The following is a 20008-nucleotide window of genomic DNA, read 5'->3' on the forward strand; positions in this document are numbered from 1 at the left end:
TATAACACAAAAAAAATACCAGTTTTAACCATAACTTGCTTTATTTCTTGATAAGTAAAATGTAAGTAGAAGGGAAAAAATTATGAGACATGAAAAAAAAAAAGAAAAGTTCAAATTAAATAATAGTGTCCCTGTACATATTATTAATAAGGAAAAAAATAAAACAATTGCAGAATATGTCAGTGACAGATCTACAGAGCGCATGGCAGAAGATAATTGGAAGAAGATGGAGATTTTGATGAGGAAAAGAAATTCTAGTAATGTTATCTATAATAGTACATATTATACTCCTACTATACATATATATAATAGATATATCTATCTTTAGTACAACTAAAGAGAAAAAAGCCAATGGTTAGCAATGGAATATAAATAAAAATAATCATTGTTGTGCTGCATTTGGAAAGGAGTAGATCTGCTTTTTTAGACTGATGCACTTTTATTATATCATGTTCTTTCTGAAGGAAAAAAACCCAACAAAAATATTTGATAGTGAGAAATACTTTTAGATTTGCCTGTCACAATAGTTTGTACTTAAACATCTCAGGAAGACATGTAAGAGTTGTTTGGTTCATTTACAGTCCATTTTCATGAAGCTGGGAATACCAGAACACTGACGTGGTGCTACTGTTCATGGATTTTAAATAGGTAAATGCTGTCTCTACCTCAAGGCAATTATCTGCCACCATTCCTGGGGAAAATAATGCAAAAATCTCATGCAGCATTCAGGGGGTAATGAACTAAGTGACAGCTAGTGTCACAATAGATACTAGTAGGTAGCCAATGATATAATAGATATTATCTACCAAACTTTACTTGCTGATGTGGTTTTAATTTTGGTAAAAGCATCTTCTGTAGTTGCAGTAGATTCGTCCAAGGTGCTTCATTTTAGAAATGACAATGGGCAGTATTTTTAAAAGCTGCATGTTAAGAGGGTCTCAAAACTGTCCCACTATCATGGCAAAGATGATTTACGACTTAGTGGATCTGTTTAAGTCCAGGGTCACATAATAGCAGAAGGCCAAATGCTATATTCTCATCGTACAGCAGAATCCAGATGATTTAGCATCTCTTCTGACCTTAATCTGCAGTGATCTGAATGCAAACAGACATTGATAATGCTTAGATTCTGGGAAGGTGTTGCAATGATTGCAATGAATGCAATGAATGCAATTATTTTCAAAGCAGGTCTATGTTGGTACAACATTAGCATATACAAATAATAGGTGGTGAACTAAACAAGTTGGCCAAGTCCAACTCTTCCTTTTCCATAAATTATCTGTACTGTTTACAATACAAAAATACAGAGAGGCTGCTATAATTTTTACCTGTAACCACAACTTACAAATTTAACAGCTCTTGAGATACTCTTGGATTCTTTACATTAGGAATCATTTGAATTGTCTCATGCTCCAATGTCACATAATTTTCTTTTATACATGGATTAGCAGATTTTAAATCCTATCACAAAACATACAGGATATATTAAGGAGTCTGGCTTAAAAACAGACTCTTGCCTTCATGTTTAGTCCTCACCAAAAAAAAGCTTTGATCAGACTTTGGACCAACTCAAAGAAATTTTGCTGTTGACCATTTGAATCAAATCAAAAACAGTCTGGAAAGCAACAGAGAGGAGGATAACAGTACTAGCATACAGACACTGTCAAGTTTGAAGCAAAACAGTGAGCAATCTTTCAGAAGGACAAAAACAAAGATTTGTGTTCAACTAAAGTATCTGTTGCGGTCTGCTAATAGGTTGTAACACTGTTACCATTTTTGTAAGTTTCCATAGCTGGCATTTCCTTTTTAGGAGAAAGGAAAAGAAGGATTTGGATCACCACAAATTTTGTAATGCTTATAGTATGTGCTCTAACACTTTCCATTTAACATGTAAGTCCACTGTAGAGACTGAAAAAATAAAATTTCAATTAGGAGGAATGGAAGATTTCAGATTAAAAAACAAACACCTACAGCCTCCAGAACCTGGAACTGAATTGTTTTTAGTGGAACTCATTAAATATGAGTCAGCCTTCGGTAATATTTTCAAAATACTGCAGAACTTTACAGAAATACTAACTAATTGTTCCTGGAGATTTGTGCCAATATCATATTTTTGTTTATTCACTATATATAGGCTAACAGGCTGTACATTCACTGTCTAGAGACATAGAAAACATCATGTATAAACACTATGTTGCCTCTTTATAATTAAGTGGCTTGCTTCATGGTGTCCATGGAAGCTTTTCCCTTAATGGAGGTTTCTTAACCCCTGCTGCAGGTAGCCAAATAAATTGAGCTAACCTTCATTTCATCTCGAGAGTAATATTTAGTTTAAATTCTGAGTGATGCGAGGAAAAACCTCATAGTTCATTTCATGTGGCAGTGTGAAAAGTTCCACCAGGAATTTTTCTGGAGCTCTATGCTCCCGTAGGAAAAACACCCTACTCCTGATACTGGGCACCCAGTTCTCTTGGTTCTGGGTACCAGATGTGTGCACAGCTTTAAGATGAAAACAAAGCAGCAGTTGGTTGAGATAGTATTTATTAAGTTTCGGTAACCTGAGTCTTTTGGGGAAAAGGGTATTAAATCCAAATAAATTGGGAGGCACTTCCATTCATGCAGAAGTGCATAGAAGCTATAAAGAAGGCAGATTTACAAGAGAGTAAAAGTAGAGAGGATATCACTGATGAGTGTAGAAACAAAATGGTGACACTGTAACTTGATAATATTTGATGGCTAGATCTCAGCCAGTGCAAACTGACTTGCAGTGAGCTCTGCTTTCAGATTCTTTCATTACAACCCATTAGACTTGGCCATCTCCAGCTCCAGCAAATATGAATTAAAAAAAAAAAAAAAACCAAAAAAAAAACAAAACAAACCAAAAAAAAAACAAAACAAACCAAAAAAAAAACAAAACAAACCAAAAAAAAAACAAAAAGGGGTTTTTTATCACATTAAAAAAATATTTCTATTCATATATCACAAGACAAAGAAAGTTAGATTACAATAGGTTTTAATCATATATCCCATCAAAGAACGATGAGTAATTAAGGTACAAAAGAAAATAAATTTTGAAGAAAAACTGTTGTAAAAATGAAATACTAATATGTCCTGACATCATCAGTGTGAAGCATAACCAGTTTACAACTTAGATGCCATAGGTGATTTTGCCTATTATTTTGTGTATTCCTTAGAAATTAGCTACTTAATTCACATGCTGTTTAACAACTTCTGAGACCTACCAAAAGAACCCCTGCACAGAACACAAAATAGGACCAGAAACAAAGAAATCACCCAACCACAGACTCACCCTCTGTTGCAGAAGAAGCAATACCTTCATTTGCTGGGTTGTATCACCTACCTGCTCTCCCAAACAGGTTTATGAGGTGATAGCTTCATGAGTTAGAACTGTAAGATTAGGAAAAGCATAAAAATTATACCAAGGGGCAGTATTAAATAACAGATTGGAGAGATGGTAAAAATCTTATTAAAAAGGGAGGAAAATCTATTTTTTTTATCTTAACCTCAGAAGGCATGTGATTCTTCATCTTGACTGTGCAATTTCCATAGCTAATTTAAAACAGTCTGGAAGACAGGAACTATATGAATTAACAAGTCTCAGCTGAACTTTATGTGACCCAAGCTTTTATCATATGTCAATTTCAAAATATTATCAGTTTGCTTAATAAGATGTGTAAGCTAAAAAGATATGTATGTTTTGTATTTCTATTATCAGAATGAGAAAAAGGATGTATACTTGATGTACAGAAAAACTGGTTCATAAATACAACTGTGCCAAAAGCATATTAAGCCTGGATTATCCTGTACTTGCAGCCAATGTTTAATTCTATTTGTACTGCAAATGCAAAACTACACTTATTAGTGAGGGTTCGAAATATATATTAATTTATCGTAATATTGGGCTTGTCCTTCAAAACAAATCTATAGTCAGAGAAAGCCCAGTTAATGACTTTCCTGTGATTTTTAAAATTCTCTTTACAAATATTATGCTTCATTGCTCACCTAGTTATATGTTCTTCCATAGAGCAAATCTTGATATTACCTTAAAGGTTATCCCTCTCTGCAAAAAAATACTTTTTTATTCCAACTGATCTCTTGCTGAGTGCTGCTTGTTGCTACATTTGCAGTCAAGTCACATTTGAGGTTTTCTTGGTCAACTAAAGCTAATGAAGTAGTTTTCAGATAAATATCATTCTGTGCATGAGAAACTCCATCTGGTCTCCATTTGTCTACACGCAGAACAACAGCAGCTTTGTCCACTTCTACATTTCTACTCCTGATACCATGCAGTGTTTCACTTAGGTTAATTCACCATTGTAGTCCCACTGCTTCACATTCACTTCTTGGCACCATTCAAGCAGTAATGCAGTAACAATCTGTCACCAACATGTTCCCCAGAGTGTGAATGGTTCTCCAAAACCAGAGAGACAGGCATGATGTCAGAACATCAAAAGCACAACATTCCCTCCCTGTGGGCTGCGCTGGTACATGGCACTCTGTGTTGGGCAAATTGTTTGCTAACTGGGGCATTGCAGAAGCACAAAGGTCTGTATGTGTTTATTGTCTTTCCTGCTCTTGGTGAAGGGCACTGGCTTTTCCCTGCTCCCAGGAGCCTTCACTGCTGTGGAGACTGAGATGCATCAGCAGCAAATTTTGGGACAAGCTCATATCCGGGCTCCTCTTCAGGAAACTGATAGGGTTCTCCAGCCCAGAAACATTCTGTACTACAACTTTTCATAAAGATAATAAATTGAAAATGGACAAAATCCCTGAATTTCTACCCCAACATTTACAGTCAAATGCAATAAAACACACAAGACATTTTAAAATGGCTTATGCATGTTTTCTATATGCACATTTGACATTTTTCCCTACCCAAATCAATCAAAAAAAGATGTTTCTCATAAAAAGGAAGACATCTTCCATTTAGAGATAAGGGAAAGTTCTTATGGAAGCATAAAGATCCACTTTAAACTGTTACTTTCTTAATGTATTATTTTTCAACATTGCCTGGTGAAAGCAACATCTCATCCAAGCCTTAAGATGCATTCTTGAACTACATCCATGGAACAAGAAACAGACAACATAAAGCTGAGTAGTTCCAGATTCTGAAAAGCCAGAGAAAACTGTAAGTGCAAGATGAACGAATGTATGGAGTGAGTTTACAGTAACTGCTCAAAACCCATTCCTGGGATGTGTTTTTATTAAACAAACATACATTCAACCACCAAAGAAAATCTCCAGATGAAATCAATTCCAATGATTTGCAGAAGAATCTTTGAACTCAAGTATGTAATGTGGAAAAGGGTATGATTCAAAGACAATTTTGAATCTGATCCTTAGGCTAAAGTTTTCATTAAGGATATTTTACTGTGGTCATAAGACAGTTAAAGAAAAAGGCAGAAAAATGAATGAGTCACTTGGCTGAAGAAGAACAGCAGCATTGAGGTCTGAGTGCTATGTGTTAGCTCATGTCTAGCAGTATAAAATAAGTTGGAAAACAAAAGCCTGTTTGCAATTTGTTTTACAATATAACATGTTTTCCCTCTGAAATACAAAAAAAATATTGTACAAACCTATGGCTTTTTAACTTTCTCAGGTTTGTGAAATATCACTCTCTGATCCCACAGGAGGAACAGATGGGTTGTCCTTGTACAAAATATGGTATCCACCTGCACTTCATTAGAGAGCTGCATTTTTGTACATGCCACACCACAAGATCACCATGATGACATAGCAGCTTCAGAGAACAGCGTGACTAGGGCTTTTTTTTTTCCCCCTCTTGTAACACAGAGGATCTGGCAGACTTTTACCTCCTGACACTGTTTAGAGCATATATTGGTGGATACAGCCTCTTACTGCATCTGCTCTGGGAATTAAGGAAAGCAGCTTGAAGGCAGTAAGGTAAGTGCTGCTGCATGCTTTAACCGTAATGTTCAGCTGTTTAAATGTAGCTGCGATGGGAACATGAAAACATGACAGGATAAGTTTGCCAATTTGTAAATTGAGCACAAATCAACAGTTTCACTGTCGATTCACTTTCTCAGTTTCCTTAAAACAGCTTCACATATTTTGTACATCAGTGTTGCAATTTTTTGCAGTCTGTTTTGTTCTGCATCGAAATAAGATTTGACATAGGGTACAAAGAAGTGTGTAAGAGTACTCACTGTTTACTTTTTCATTCATAATATTAGTGAGAGCTTTTTTCTTTAGTAAAACACATTTGCTAAATCAATTTGCTTCATTCTAGAAAAAGACAATGTATCCTGATATTTAAATAATTAATCACATAAACAAGGAGAAGGTAACAGTAGGTATTTTTAAATATCTTATTAATTTTGAAGCACATTTTAAATATACTTGTGAAACTTTTAAAAAAGATAGTCTTTTGCAAACTGTGTAAGTTAAGCTACAGAATTAAAGTTGATTGACTGTTAATTTTATATTTATTTTGTCTCACAATAACTTAATGATTATGGAAATATAGACAAGGTCAAACATAGTTTGAATAGTATTTCTACCCTAATGTAGCAAGCATTTCCCAAAATCATGGATTTACCATTTAGTATGTTTTGGCAAGTTGCCTGAGCAACTTCACAAATATTTTCACAGGTATTTTGCAACACAACTGCTTGTAACAGGCACAGGCAATTAATTAAAGCATGTTTATGTTGTAATATAAACATCTAAAAATGTTTTCTGATTTTATATTTTGGATTCATGAAGTTCAGTGCAACAAACAAGCATGATCTATTAACCTTTTACACTTCTGACAGTGAGACATTCAGATACCTGAATGAGAAATGCATTAATAAAACAAGTTAATAAATTTCCTCTTTACTTTGCAATTTTATGTCACACACATGCCCATATACCCTTGAACTACAGAATTGTCACATAAACTCTAAAGAATTTTTGATGAATTTATTTAAAACACTTGATATCTAACATTTTAGTTACTTCCAGGGTTCTGCAGAGCAGTAAAACTTTGTACTCTGTTTAAAGGACTGTAAGACTATGGCATCAATAATGAAACTTAGCATTACAGATATGATTTGAAACCAGAAGAAAAATAGAATTTGAATTTAAAATGTCTATATTATTTTAAAACTATAAAATTAAGGAGGTGTGTAAAAAATGTCACTATAAGGCCAAAGAATATAAGTCCAAGGAGTTAATTACACTCTTTTTATACTTTGAATACAGAAGTACTTTCTTTCAGAAATCTTTCAGATTTCCTTTCTTTAATGTTTAGTACCTAAATAGGACCGGGTTTTGAGATGAATTGTGTTACTGCAGTCTTTGCTTTCAGATGAGCTGTTCTTATTTATACCAGCAGGGGACTAAAGGTCGAGCTCACGTTCAGGTTGTATGTTCTCATGCAGTAACGAAAGACAGGCAAAGAAAATTACACTGACAACTAATATGTCAATGCTTATCCTAGGGTTTGTAATTAGGTAAATGTGATGGGACACATTTTTTCAGGGGACAGCAGCTTAATATCTAGCAGTGGGACTTTATGGGTTATTGAGTAGAGGTAACATAAGAATATTTTTTAAAAATTCTTTGTGCTGTACTGCATAAGATCAATAGGCCCTGCCTAGGGATGATTTCAATGAGATTGTTATCTCACTAGAATATAATATGGCTTTTTAGAAGTCAATAGAAACAAAGATATATAGAGTTAGGGAAAATTTTGTAGGTATGGCCCTGTACTTTATGTCCTCTGTGTAACAATTCCAATAGCTAGAGAAACTTACTCTGCTGGAAGATCGCCCAGATCTGAGATCAATGTCTTGTGGTCTGTTTACAGGCTTCACATACTTTCTGAAATTCCTTGAGGAAAAAAAAAAAAGGTTTTAAGGATTTTCTTAATCCTCTCATCTCTGAACAGTAGTTGAGTACTTGAAGCCTTGTCTTTTACTAGTGAAAATCAAAGCTCACTGACTCTATTGATTCTAAACCTACTTTTCCAGCAGAATATCTATCTAGCCAGTTAGAGGAATAAACAAGATACTAGTCTTCACAGATTGATTGACATCTTGTGGAGTACCTGGTGAGAAAGCTATGGCCTTAAAGACTTAAGTCACCCCACATACACTGAATCACAAACTTCTCCAAGGACACCAAATGTCCTTTTGTGGTATGTGAACTGGAAAACTAACTATGTAAAACAAGTGTTTTATTGTTCAATTAATTTAGTATGGGCATAAAATGTAACCAACACCTTTGTTGTATAGAGAATTTGCAAGAATATTTTCACTATCTGAATTTCAGTCATTTCAGATCCACTGCACACATATCAATACTGGTTGTTTGGCATGTTAAAGACAATATGCTTTATATACCTATTAGTTTGTTCTTTAGGTGGCTATGAAACTTAGTGGACCATGCTTTAAAGAACATAATCCCTCAAGTTCCAATAAAAGGTCTCTCAAACTACACACACCTTAACACACAATGCATGAGAGCATTACCCTCAGTTTTAAGTTCCCTGTCTCTTTCAAATTAAGTCAAATAGCCACATGTTTAGAAATGAGACAATAGGAATGCTTGGTAGAATTTAAATGGTGGAACTGTCTCTGAACAAGGCCTTTAGCAAAACTGAAAACTTCTGTGGCAAGTTTTAAAACCTTGTACTTCATCATCTTTCTTGTGACTTAATCAATGGATGCAGAAAGGTATAAAGGAAGATTATACAAGACAGGGGCAGTAATATAGCATTAACAGTGTAATACTCACAACCCAATATTTTTTCTTTATTAAAAACTTTAAATAGGAATCACAATTAGTTTTTAAATATAATCTTTATGTGGTAAAATTTCAAATATTGCTGAGAGAGATAAAAAATTAAAGTTGTATCCTGTTTATTCCCTTTCACCATACAGGAACAAGACACATTAGAAAGATGACTCTAAACTCCCTAGCTGTCTTTCTGCTGTTGATTAGTGGCATTTTTTGCCAATATGACTACGGTCCTGGAGATGATTATGGTTATGATCCTTTTGGGCCATCTGCAGCAGTCTGTGCCCCAGAATGTAATTGTCCTTTAAGCTACCCTACTGCCATGTATTGTGACAATCTTAAGCTGAAAACCATTCCAATTGTACCAAGTGGAATAAAATACCTTTATCTCCGAAACAATATGATTGAGGGAATTGAAGAGAACACATTTGACAATGTAACAGACCTACAGTGGCTCATCCTGGATCACAATCATTTGGAAAATTCAAAAATAAAGGGAAGAGTCTTCTCTAAACTAAAGAACCTGAAGAAACTTCACATTAACTACAACAATTTGACTGAAGCTGTTGGACCACTTCCCAAAACTCTAGATGACCTGCAGTTAAGTCACAACAAGATCACAAAAGTCAATCCAGGTGCATTTGAGGGGCTGATGAACCTGACTGTCATTCACCTCCAGAACAACCAGCTGAAAGCAGATTCTATTTCTGGGGCTTTTAAAGGCCTGAATTCACTTTTGTATCTTGACTTAAGCTTCAATCAACTTACAAAGCTACCAACAGGACTGCCTCACTCCCTGCTCATGCTGTATTTTGATAATAACCAGATTTCCAATATTCCTGATGAGTACTTCCAAGGTTTTAAAGCCCTGCAATATTTGCGCTTATCCCACAATAAATTAACAGATTCTGGGATACCAGGTAATGTCTTCAACATCACATCACTAGTTGAGTTGGATCTCTCCTTCAATCAGCTGAAGAGCATTCCAATTGTCAGTGAGAACCTGGAAAACTTCTACCTCCAAGTCAACAAAATTAACAGTAAGTTAAATTTGCACATATTCATGAATGTGTACCACAGACTAGATACTGAAGGTCAATGCAAGTATCTGAAATAACACATTAACCAGTCTGAAATAATAGTACTGGTTAGACTGTTAGCACACTGACATTTTCCTAACTGTTGTCCACATTCATGTAAAGAGACAGATATTTACTGAATAGTCACTCAATATGTCCTTAAAATGAGACATTTATGCTTTCTTACTAATGTGGATTTTTTCCTCAAACTCTTGTCTTTTGTAAATTGGAGTATCTACATAGAAGCCAATGAAGATGTCTTATACAATTCAGGAAAAAATTGCAAAGTTTGATCAGTGCAAAAAGATTTTCAGCATTCTTAAGTTGACAAAAGAGAGAGATGTCAGATGAAGCTATGACTATGGTAACCTTTCAGGAGCTGGTAATCAAAATGCTGGAGGGAGGAGAAAGCAAGAAAACAATTGATAAGATAGCAGGCACAAGATGCAGTGAAAAAGATACATCAAAGTAACTGCATTTGATTCTTTCCTCCCTTGCCTCATGTAGCATCCCTCCCAACCTCTCTTGAAATCCAAAGAGCTGCCCCTGTTCTTTCTTTTCATTCCCGCTTCGCATATCATATGATCAGGTGGCAAGTTTGTCTCCATTCACTTATAATTTGGAAAATATTCCTTCTGAAGTCAAGAAATGCCACACCTTGCATGAGATCACGAAGGTTTCTGCAGAGACAGGGCTTGCACAAGGCTGTCCCATTCCTGGGTTGACAAGGAGGTGTTGCAGAGCTGGAGAGGTCTCACCACCATGCCAGAAGTTCCCCAGCTGCACCTCTGTCAGTGGTAGTCCCCGATGGAGAGGGAGATATTCCAAATATGACTGTGTTTCTTCAGGAGGATTTATATCATCTTGCTTGTTGATATAAAGTAAACCACAAAATCCTCCCGTTTGCCTGCTTGTATCCATCAAGGATTAAGAGTATCAGTGTTAGCTACTTCAGACATAGCTAACTCCACGAAGATGTAGCCTTTAAAACCAAATATTTTTAATGCAGATCTTACCAGACTGAGGGCAAGGTATTTTGAAATGTTTTGTATTTACCATGCTTCATTTTTCTTAGTGGCTTTTTTTTTTCTAGTGCATCTTGGTTTCTTGTTTTGATGAGGCAAAACAATGAGTTAATACTTCCCACCTAAGGCACTACATATAGCAACCTGTGGAACTCTACCAGATACTCTGCCACTCCTAAAATAGCTAAAAGTTATGATTTTTAATTTCTCATGAGATAAAAGCACTTTCCCCAGCTTAGAATGATCTGAGCCTTCTGCAAAAGGACCAGTTACCAAGCTTGGCTGCTATTCACTTTTCCAAGGACATCAGAGTCAGGGACTATGACAACAATTTTAGCTTTTCCTGGAATGCTGCATTTTCAGGGGGATGGTGTGGGGAGTGCTATACTATCATTGTTACCCTATGGACTGATGCAACAGAATTATGATTTACTGGATTTTTTTCTTTACCATAAAATCTAGCAGACTTCAACAATCAATTTTCTTAGGCAATTTCACAGGCATAATATATAGTTCCCTAAGATGCTGATTGACAATGTGGGATAAAAATTAATTAGAAAGAATCATTAACATAGGGCAACAAAGCCCTTTGATTTCACCATTCATCACACGTCACCTACAACTGTGAGTGCTTAGTCTTTTGGGAAACTGAGTTGATTGATCTGTGATTATTCAAGCCTCAAACCAATGACCAGTTCCTTTTTTTTTAATAAATTGTTATGATTTACCAGTGATTTGTGAAAGGGTGACTGTAAACTAGGCCAGGTTCTGTTTTATGTGATGGCCTATGGCACCCATATCCAGAGAGAAACTTCTGTCTAAGGAGTAATGATAATTTGTCCTCAAATACACAAAAGATATAATCTTTCAGTTCATGCTTACTTAGTTTGAAGTTTTCATTATACTGAGACCTAACACAAAGATATTTCTCCACAGTTCTTAACTTGCTATGTTTCCCTTTTCTCACATACCTTAAAGCTTGCAATTAACATTTATATTTGTCTAAGATAGAATAATCTGGTTCCAGCTTTGTTGATATTACTGGAAAGAATATTTCTCTAAATTACTGTCCATGAGTTTCACCATGGACTTGTTACAATCATTGCACATTGTCATTCATTAAAAATAATCTGTTTGAGAAATACCCTTATTTGAGTGACTCTGAGTTTTTTGAACAAGAACTGATGAATAAACACATCAAAATATGTAGCAGAATTGGCTATGCCTTGGTAGGTGCTGTTTCCTTCTGTGTTGCAAGAAGCAGTGGGTGAAGCAGATAGCAAACTGTTAAGAAATCAAATTCAGAGTAACTTCTCTGATTTCTAACTAATAAATTGAAGCATATCCATTATATTGATTGTAGGTGTCAAATCTACAGTTTTATCTACTGTAGATGGTGCTCGTTGGATCTCCAAGCTAGGATAGGACCATGGAAGATTTAGAAAAGCTTTTGCTTTCTCCATAGCTCAAACCTAAACTGTAGTTTCTAAATTGAAATGTGTTTAAGATGACATTATTATTATATACACACACATATGCATGTACACAAACACACACATACACACACACACTCACACACACAGACACAGAGACTTCTTTTACAGATTCCTCAAGGCAAAAAGAAACTCTGCAGGATGGAAAAAAAAAAAACCAAAAAAAAAAAAAACCAAAAAAAACCCAAAAAAAACCAAAAAAAAACCAAAAACCAAGAACCAAAGAGGTTCAGTGAAACAAGAAGAGGGTCCTAAGATGGCCTTCTCCGTATTTCATCCATACTTTAAGAGGTTAAGGAGGAAATTGTTGCTTCCACACAAAATCTCAGGAAGTAACGGGGTTACTCCACATAAATGGAGTAAGAAAGGGGAAAATGAAAATGTTCCAAAGGACAGTTAAGAGACTATCAAATAGTGGAAGTGCTTTATAGTCTTTTATCTGGCTTACTCCAACAATTCCCGAAGGAGTTTTTAATCTAAAGGCCTATCTAAAAATGTGTCACTTATGATTAGTGGAACACCAACAAAGTGGAAGACCAACAAAAATGACTAAGTAACTTCAGATCCTGTTAGGGTTGCCCACTGTACTGTTAGATGAAAATCCAATTTTCATCCAATACTTCTTATTCTCTCAGTGTCTGGCTTATGCAAGAATTTTGTGTTGGGAAAATATTCCAGCTATACTAGCTCTGAACCTGAATTTTATAAATTCAGGAAGACATTTTTACACCTGCAACATTAATAAGTGTAACAAAAGAGGAAGTAAACTACTGAGATATTTGATGGCACAGTACTCCAGTCTAAAGGATTGCCATTCCCCATACATCTCATACGGGTAACAGCTCAGCAGGTGCACTCACAAGAACCACTGGTCTTATTTTGTGCTAGTAGAGACTGCAACTAAAATGAAACATTTTTAATATGCTTTAACAACAGAAAATTATATGAAGAGTATAAAAATTCTATGCCCACATTTAAAAGATGTGGACCACATATTGGAACAAAATCCCACTGAGGTCCACAACTGACTTCATTTGACTTCTGTGAGGCCAAGATCTCCATCCACTTCCCAAGTGGTTTTAGCCTCATAAACAGTCAGCACAGATCAGAATTTTGTTATCACAGTTCAATTTTGTGGTTTACATGTATGAAGTGTATGTCCTTCGAGCAGTTAATTGTCTATCCAGCTTGTATAAGCCTATCTTCTTTTGCAACCAAATATTACTATTTATGCCAAAGAGTAACAATTTCAAAAAAACCCTAAAATTTAAATTTATAAAGTTTTTAATGCTTGTCATCAGCAAAAATGTACCTACTATGTAATTTCTGAATCACAAGAAGATGGAAAAAACTGATATTAGAATTCATGTTTATTTTAAAATTTACAAATTAAATCAAAGTTATCTGAAGAAAGCTGGAACTAAATAGTCAATGACACAGACTATAGCCCAGGAAAATGAATTAAAAGCTCAGGAATTTACTTTTTCATTCACCAAAATTACACACAGACTTAATCCTATAAAAATCTCTCCGATTATATGATCTTAATGAACCAGAATTATTAGTTTGCTTCTGCTGGTACATTCTGAACCAGAAGAGTATCAGAGTTGGTCTAAAGTCTTCAAATTTTACTGTATTACAACATGGACTGCCCAAAGGACACCACTCATCTTTCACCCTTCCAAAAGAAGGCTGCACACTACACAAAATATAGGAAATTGCTTTGATCTGCTTTAATCAAATTGGTGATCAAGATCTGACTTTTAAATTATATTTCCTTAATCCCAAATCAAAACAATTTACTTTGTGTAAGGTACATGAGTCTTTACCCACTCTTAACATCATATTTCTGTCCAAAAAATTACCTATGCTCTTACGGTCTGAAGAGCTGCCTGTACATTTATACGTAGTTACAAAAGCCATGTTTCATTATTGATAGAAAAGTATGGTAATGCACGTCCTGGATGAATCCAATTAGAAGGATGTTAATCCAAAAGTTAATGAGAAGGTATGAAAGGTACTTTCTCCACTTCCTTTAGTACTACAATTTGATCATACTTTGTTAGATGAGACCTAGGAAAGGTAAATCAAATGACATTTGATTTTGATAATACTAACTTGATATCTCAGGAATTACAAGATGCATGGGTTCATCGAAGGAATCCCTTTAACCCTTTAAAGTATTTTCTGTGTGAATTCATGTGATGCCAGTGTTCTGAAGAAGAACAAGTCTCTCAGACTGTTTCATTAGTAGTTATAGAGCTTTTCAATAGACGAATCCTCTGTCTGACTCAAAGGAAACAGCGAATGAAGACCCTCTTTGCAAAATTACACAATGTGGTATTCAGGGGACATCAGATTTATCCACATACATTCTCTCCTGAGGATGGATCTTCTCTGCATGAAAGAGGTCTACAATATGGGTGGGTGTGTGCAATTCATACTGAGCAGAGAGCTTCAGTGATTCATGCAATTTGTAGCTTACACTTAATACTGATCATAGCACACATGACAAATTTCTGTTCAAGATCTATCTGGTGTTATATGAACCAAATAATACTGCAACTGAATAGAGACCATACATAACATGATATATAAATTAAAATAAATAGAAATATTTTATAAGTAATTTTTGCATTCATACTCACCTAAGTCTGATGTGGAAAGGTTCAACTGCACAATTTAAACGCCTTTTCCAACCCTAGACCTAAATTTCCTTCTGAAACAGGTAAATCAAAATGGCACAAATAAAATATATACAAAATACACAGACACCCATTGGACTGCCTGTTCTTTAGGGTAAAGGTGTATCATGGTTTCAATTTCTCCAGAAACTTTTACTTCCTTCAATGTCTTCTAAAATACTTTTACCCTTCCATTGTAATGTACACAAACTGACTGATTCCTCCCTCTGCATCTCTAGTTTTTTAAAGAGTGATTTTTCCTTTTATCTAAATGCCCGATTAGACCTCTATATAAAATCTGAAGTCTAAAAGTCAAACTCGTACTGGAAGAAAATGGCATTTGAAAAACTCAGTCTTGAAATTCTGAACCTCTCACAACTAACAGAAAGAACCTCACCCAACACAAATCCCTCAAGTTCCAATAAATTTACAGGTATTTACATCAGTGTAAATGCAAAATATTGAACATAGTATAATGAATTAAGGTCACAATTTTCAACTGAAATAAAAAAAAAAAAGGCAGAAAAATAATTTTGTCCTATTTGTCCTAATTATTCATGTTTACCTCTTTTTTCTGTTCTCTTTGCTTCAGAGTTCCCACTGAGCAGCTTCTGTAAGGTGGTTGGACCAACGACCTATTCCAAGATCACACACCTGCGCCTGGATGGAAACAACCTCACTCGGGCTGACCTGCCGCAGGAGATGTACAACTGCCTTCGGGTGGCCGCTGAGATTTCACTGGAGTGAGATACCTGTGATCATCCAGCTCCCTTCCAGGGGCAGTAACTGCAGGAATAACACACCATGGTAGTGCTTTAAAATTAGGATATGCCTTAAAGCAAGTGTCAATCTGCATATTATCCATTCTGTTTGTTAATATTTAGCAAGGACTTGGCAAACTTAAGGGAACGTGTGCATATTTTTACAAATGGTTCTATTTAGAAAGCACAAGAATTACCAAATCTGATGCAAAATATGTCTTTATCTGGATGAGTTGATTAAAATGATTCAACTTCATAAAATTCTATATTCATGCATGCAATACAAGCCAGTAGTTTCCAGACTCACAGGGATTCTTTGTGAGTTATAGTGAGTAGTGAGGGCTGGCCTGCATCCATACAAGATTCCTGTCCAACCTTCCTAATCATCATGCCTTTTATATGTTGTTACCCATTGCAAAGGCAAAAATGATTTAACAATATATGAACAATTTAAAATTTGTGAAAATATGTGTTCAGAGCCTATGGCATTGTTATATTAATGGAATACATGAAAGATAACAAGGAAAAAAATATTCAGGTTAAATAATTGTTTACTATTCTTTTTGTCATACTTTCATTTAACTGTCATGGTGAGATTTTTATTCATTGCTGGTATAATTGTTATTTCAAAACAAATCATATATACAAATATTTTTATTCAATTACTTGCATGCTATTTTTAACCACACTGTAGAAAATAAAACATATCATATAGTCTCCTTTTGTCCATATCATTGACAACTATGTTTCTTTCTTTTATAAAATGAAAAAAAACAGGTTAGGACAAGACAATCTAAGCTATTCTATCATTATCAAAATTTATTGTAAGGTTAAATAAACTGTTTTCTCTATTTTGATGTTTCAATATGTTTGTACACATAATTTAACATGCACCACTACACTTGTGTTGGCCAATAAATCGATGCCTTATGAAGTTTGCAGTATGGGAATCATAGCACTATGAAAACGTGCAAACTAGTGTTTCAGTATTGTCAAAAGAACAGTGAAATCTCTCAGAAACCACAGGAGGTGAGTAAAATGCAGCTACACATGGTAAAGACACGGTAGTATGTTCCACCCAGGCCTAATAGTCCAAATATTGTCAGCATCTTGGAACACGCTAAAATAAATGTGTTAGTAACTGAGAGCTGTAAGTGGCTTGCTTGCAAGTACAGATCATCCCATGGGCACTGTTTTCTTTTCAACTACCAGACTATTAAACACTCAAGCAGAAACCTTGCTGGTTTCTATAGCAAAAGCAGAAACTATCACCTCTGAGAAAAACCCCAAACCAATTCATACCAAACCATTTAGTTAGCACGTTGCCAGTTCCAGATGTTCAAAATCAAAACAAAATTCACAAAGAAACCTGGGACAAAACAAAAGGAGAGATTCAGAAAACAATGGAAATATTTCCCTCCTTATTTTTTTCATTTTGGAATTCATAAATGTTGCTGCTTTTTTACCCATGTACAGGAAGGATTGACAGTAAAATTTGTTACAAGTTGGCTAGAACTTTCATTGCAGAATGGAGTCTTAATCTGGGGCTTTCTGAACACATCAGGGTGGGAATCACTGTGGAATAGCACCTAGGCATTGTAACATAGAAAAAGAAGAAGGAAGTGCACCCAAAACTTCCCCCAAAAAAGAAAATTGAATGAGAAATTACATTTAACCATTTCCAGAGAGCTTTTAACACAACTGTTCCCTTCATGGAAAAATATACTAAAACTAAGACTTCTAGAGTGCAAACTGATAATTTGCTGTACTCCAACAACACAACAGAAAAGTATTATTCTTTTCAGCTTGTTTCAGTACACTGATTACTTTTATGCAAAATGAAAGAGTGTGAACAGTGAGACTGAGAACAGTCCAGCTCATGATAGATTAGACCCTGTTAAGAGAACTTCCCTCAACCTTCTTCTTTCCAGGTAATGCCAAGGTACTTCCCTTAGCCTCTCTGAATATACCATATGTCTCAGACCATGTCTTACTGCAGCCTGCCACTGCCTAAAAGAGTGATACAGAAAGTTTCACTGCCTAAATTAGTGATACAGAAAGTGTCCAGTTTCAGGGTGCATGGTGAAAGGGAACCGTGGCAAAGATAAACTTCCAGAAGGAGAAATTTGAGCTGGACATACAAAAAAAAAAATCTTCACAGTGAGTTCATAAAGCACTGTCACAGATTGCCCGAGGAGGCTGTGGACCCTCCATCCTCAGAAATTTTCATAATGTGCACGGGCAGTGCCCTAAGAGACAGATTTGTCTGTGAAGCCAGCCTTAGTTTTAGAAGGAGGTTGAACAAAACAACATTCAGATGTTTCTTCAAACTTATTTATAACTTCTCTGAACCTGTGATTCTAAGAATACTAGTAACCAATGGGGAAAAACATCAATTTTACTAACCAGTTCTAGAGCTGAAGAGTTTAGCTTGAAAATTCTTATGGAAAATTTCTTGTTTCAGGTTCCAGTCCATAATTCCAACTCAAGTGATACTCACAAAATCTTAACTTTGCTGGCATTTGGTTATATATTCCATAGTTAGGAACTGTGGAATCTTTCTTTCAATACCTTTGCTGGCTTGCGCAAATCTACTCCCATTTTAACATGTGATTTACTGAGTAGTGGCAGTGAAATCAGAGATCCATCCCTTCCAACTCTCCCGTGTGGGTCTGCACTAGCAAACATGCCACCATGCTAATGGACAGAGTGCTCATGGAGGACATTTTGGTTATGAATTTTTTTTCAGATTCTGATATTGGATAAAAGGCTTTCCATCCATAAGGAAAATAACTTAATTGGTAGGCTTTAAGGCTTTCACACAGAAATAATTTTCTTTTCTACTTAGTCTGAAAAGTTCAACATCAGCTGAAATGAGAAAGGAGTGCTAGCTGCAATTTAGGACACTCACCTTGAATATAGAAAGGTCAGGTTCAAGTAACAGGGCAAATTATCACTTCATTATGAAAAGAAAAACAGCTTCAGAGGCTGGAACACTTTTTATCACACTGTTCTGAGATAAGATTGTAATTGTTGGCTAAAATGTATTGCTACTTTTTAGTGCTGTAAACATGATGCTTTGTGGGTGTAACCTCTTCTACCTGTTTTAAGAGGTGAATTATCTTCATTTTCATAATTTGAATTCTTAATCTACAAATCAAATAACATATTTTTAACAAGTTTTGATTACTAGAATAGTATTTTTTTAAGTATAACCCCTCTTATGTGGTACCTCTGCGGTACAGCTACATTTTTATTCTGAAATTGTTAAAGAAATGCAGAAAATTAAGAGGAAAGCTGCTTCACTGCACAAAAAAAGAGCAGTTTTGTCTTTACTCTGTGAATCCCAGTGTGGGGCAATGCATACAAGTCTGTCATGGTATTTGATCAGACAGAAGTACTGAAAGTCTTTATAAATTTCATGTGTTATAAACCAATTTAATAATAAGCTATCTTGAAGATAAACAAGTCTATCAAAGTTCTTACTTCCATCATCTTTCCAGTAGCACATCATGTGATTTTGCCACCCATCTTACTACACACTCTGGTTTCTAAACTACATGAACAGAAGTATTCTGGACTTCACTTTTAGATTTAATCATTGCAGCCATTTTGCTGTCAAAAAAAACCAAAAAAACAGTAAGACCAGTATGTTCTCAAAATTATGTGCAATGCTACACTGATTTGAAGAAGAATTTGTGATTACCTGTGTATAAAAAATGAGTTGTGTTTTTGCGGGTTTTTTTGTACAGGTTCCTAAGTTTGGATAAGAAGAACCATCCCCTGCAACATTATTATTCCCACCCTCAGTTCAGAAGAAGGAAAGGTGTGCTGCTCCTAATGGAAACCACAGCCTTGAGCTGAGGTATGTATTACACAGAAAAGCAGAAGGGACTTAGGCATTTACTGCTGGGATTCCCAGCTGCCACCACGAAGAGCATGGCATCATCTAAGAAAAGCACAGGCAGTGCGGAAGAGCACCCCTTTGATTATTTAGGGTTATTTGGGTCATTATTTAGGGCTCTGGACTCAAGCACCACTGCATGGGGCTTGGACGGGGATGGGTGATGAATTCTCCCTGGAGCTGGGTTCCAGAGCTGTCTCCAAAGAAAACGGTGGTGTCAGTTTGCATCAAAGTGCTGGGTGTTGAGGAATTTCATCTACACACTGAAGACTTAGTTTCAACATGTTCCATCTGAA

At 35.5% G+C, this 20008-nt stretch overlaps 1 protein-coding gene across 1 annotated transcript; it reads left to right on the forward strand.

The window, feature by feature from the left end:
- Positions 1-5576: 5576 nt before the first annotated feature.
- On the forward strand, positions 5577-16659 carry LUM (lumican). Its single transcript, XM_041474343.1, has 3 exons — positions 5577-5925; positions 8910-9806; positions 15640-16659. Exons 2-3 carry the CDS (start codon positions 8930-8932, stop codon positions 15792-15794), a joined length of 1032 nt encoding a protein of 343 aa, XP_041330277.1. The 5' UTR covers positions 5577-5925; positions 8910-8929; the 3' UTR covers positions 15795-16659.
- The last annotated feature ends 3349 nt before the right edge of the window (positions 16660-20008 follow it).

The sequence above is a fragment of the Pyrgilauda ruficollis genome, unplaced genomic scaffold, assembly GCF_017590135.1.
Source record: "Pyrgilauda ruficollis isolate IOZ18807 unplaced genomic scaffold, ASM1759013v1 scaffold32, whole genome shotgun sequence".
Lineage (NCBI taxonomy): Eukaryota > Metazoa > Chordata > Aves > Passeriformes > Passeridae > Pyrgilauda > Pyrgilauda ruficollis.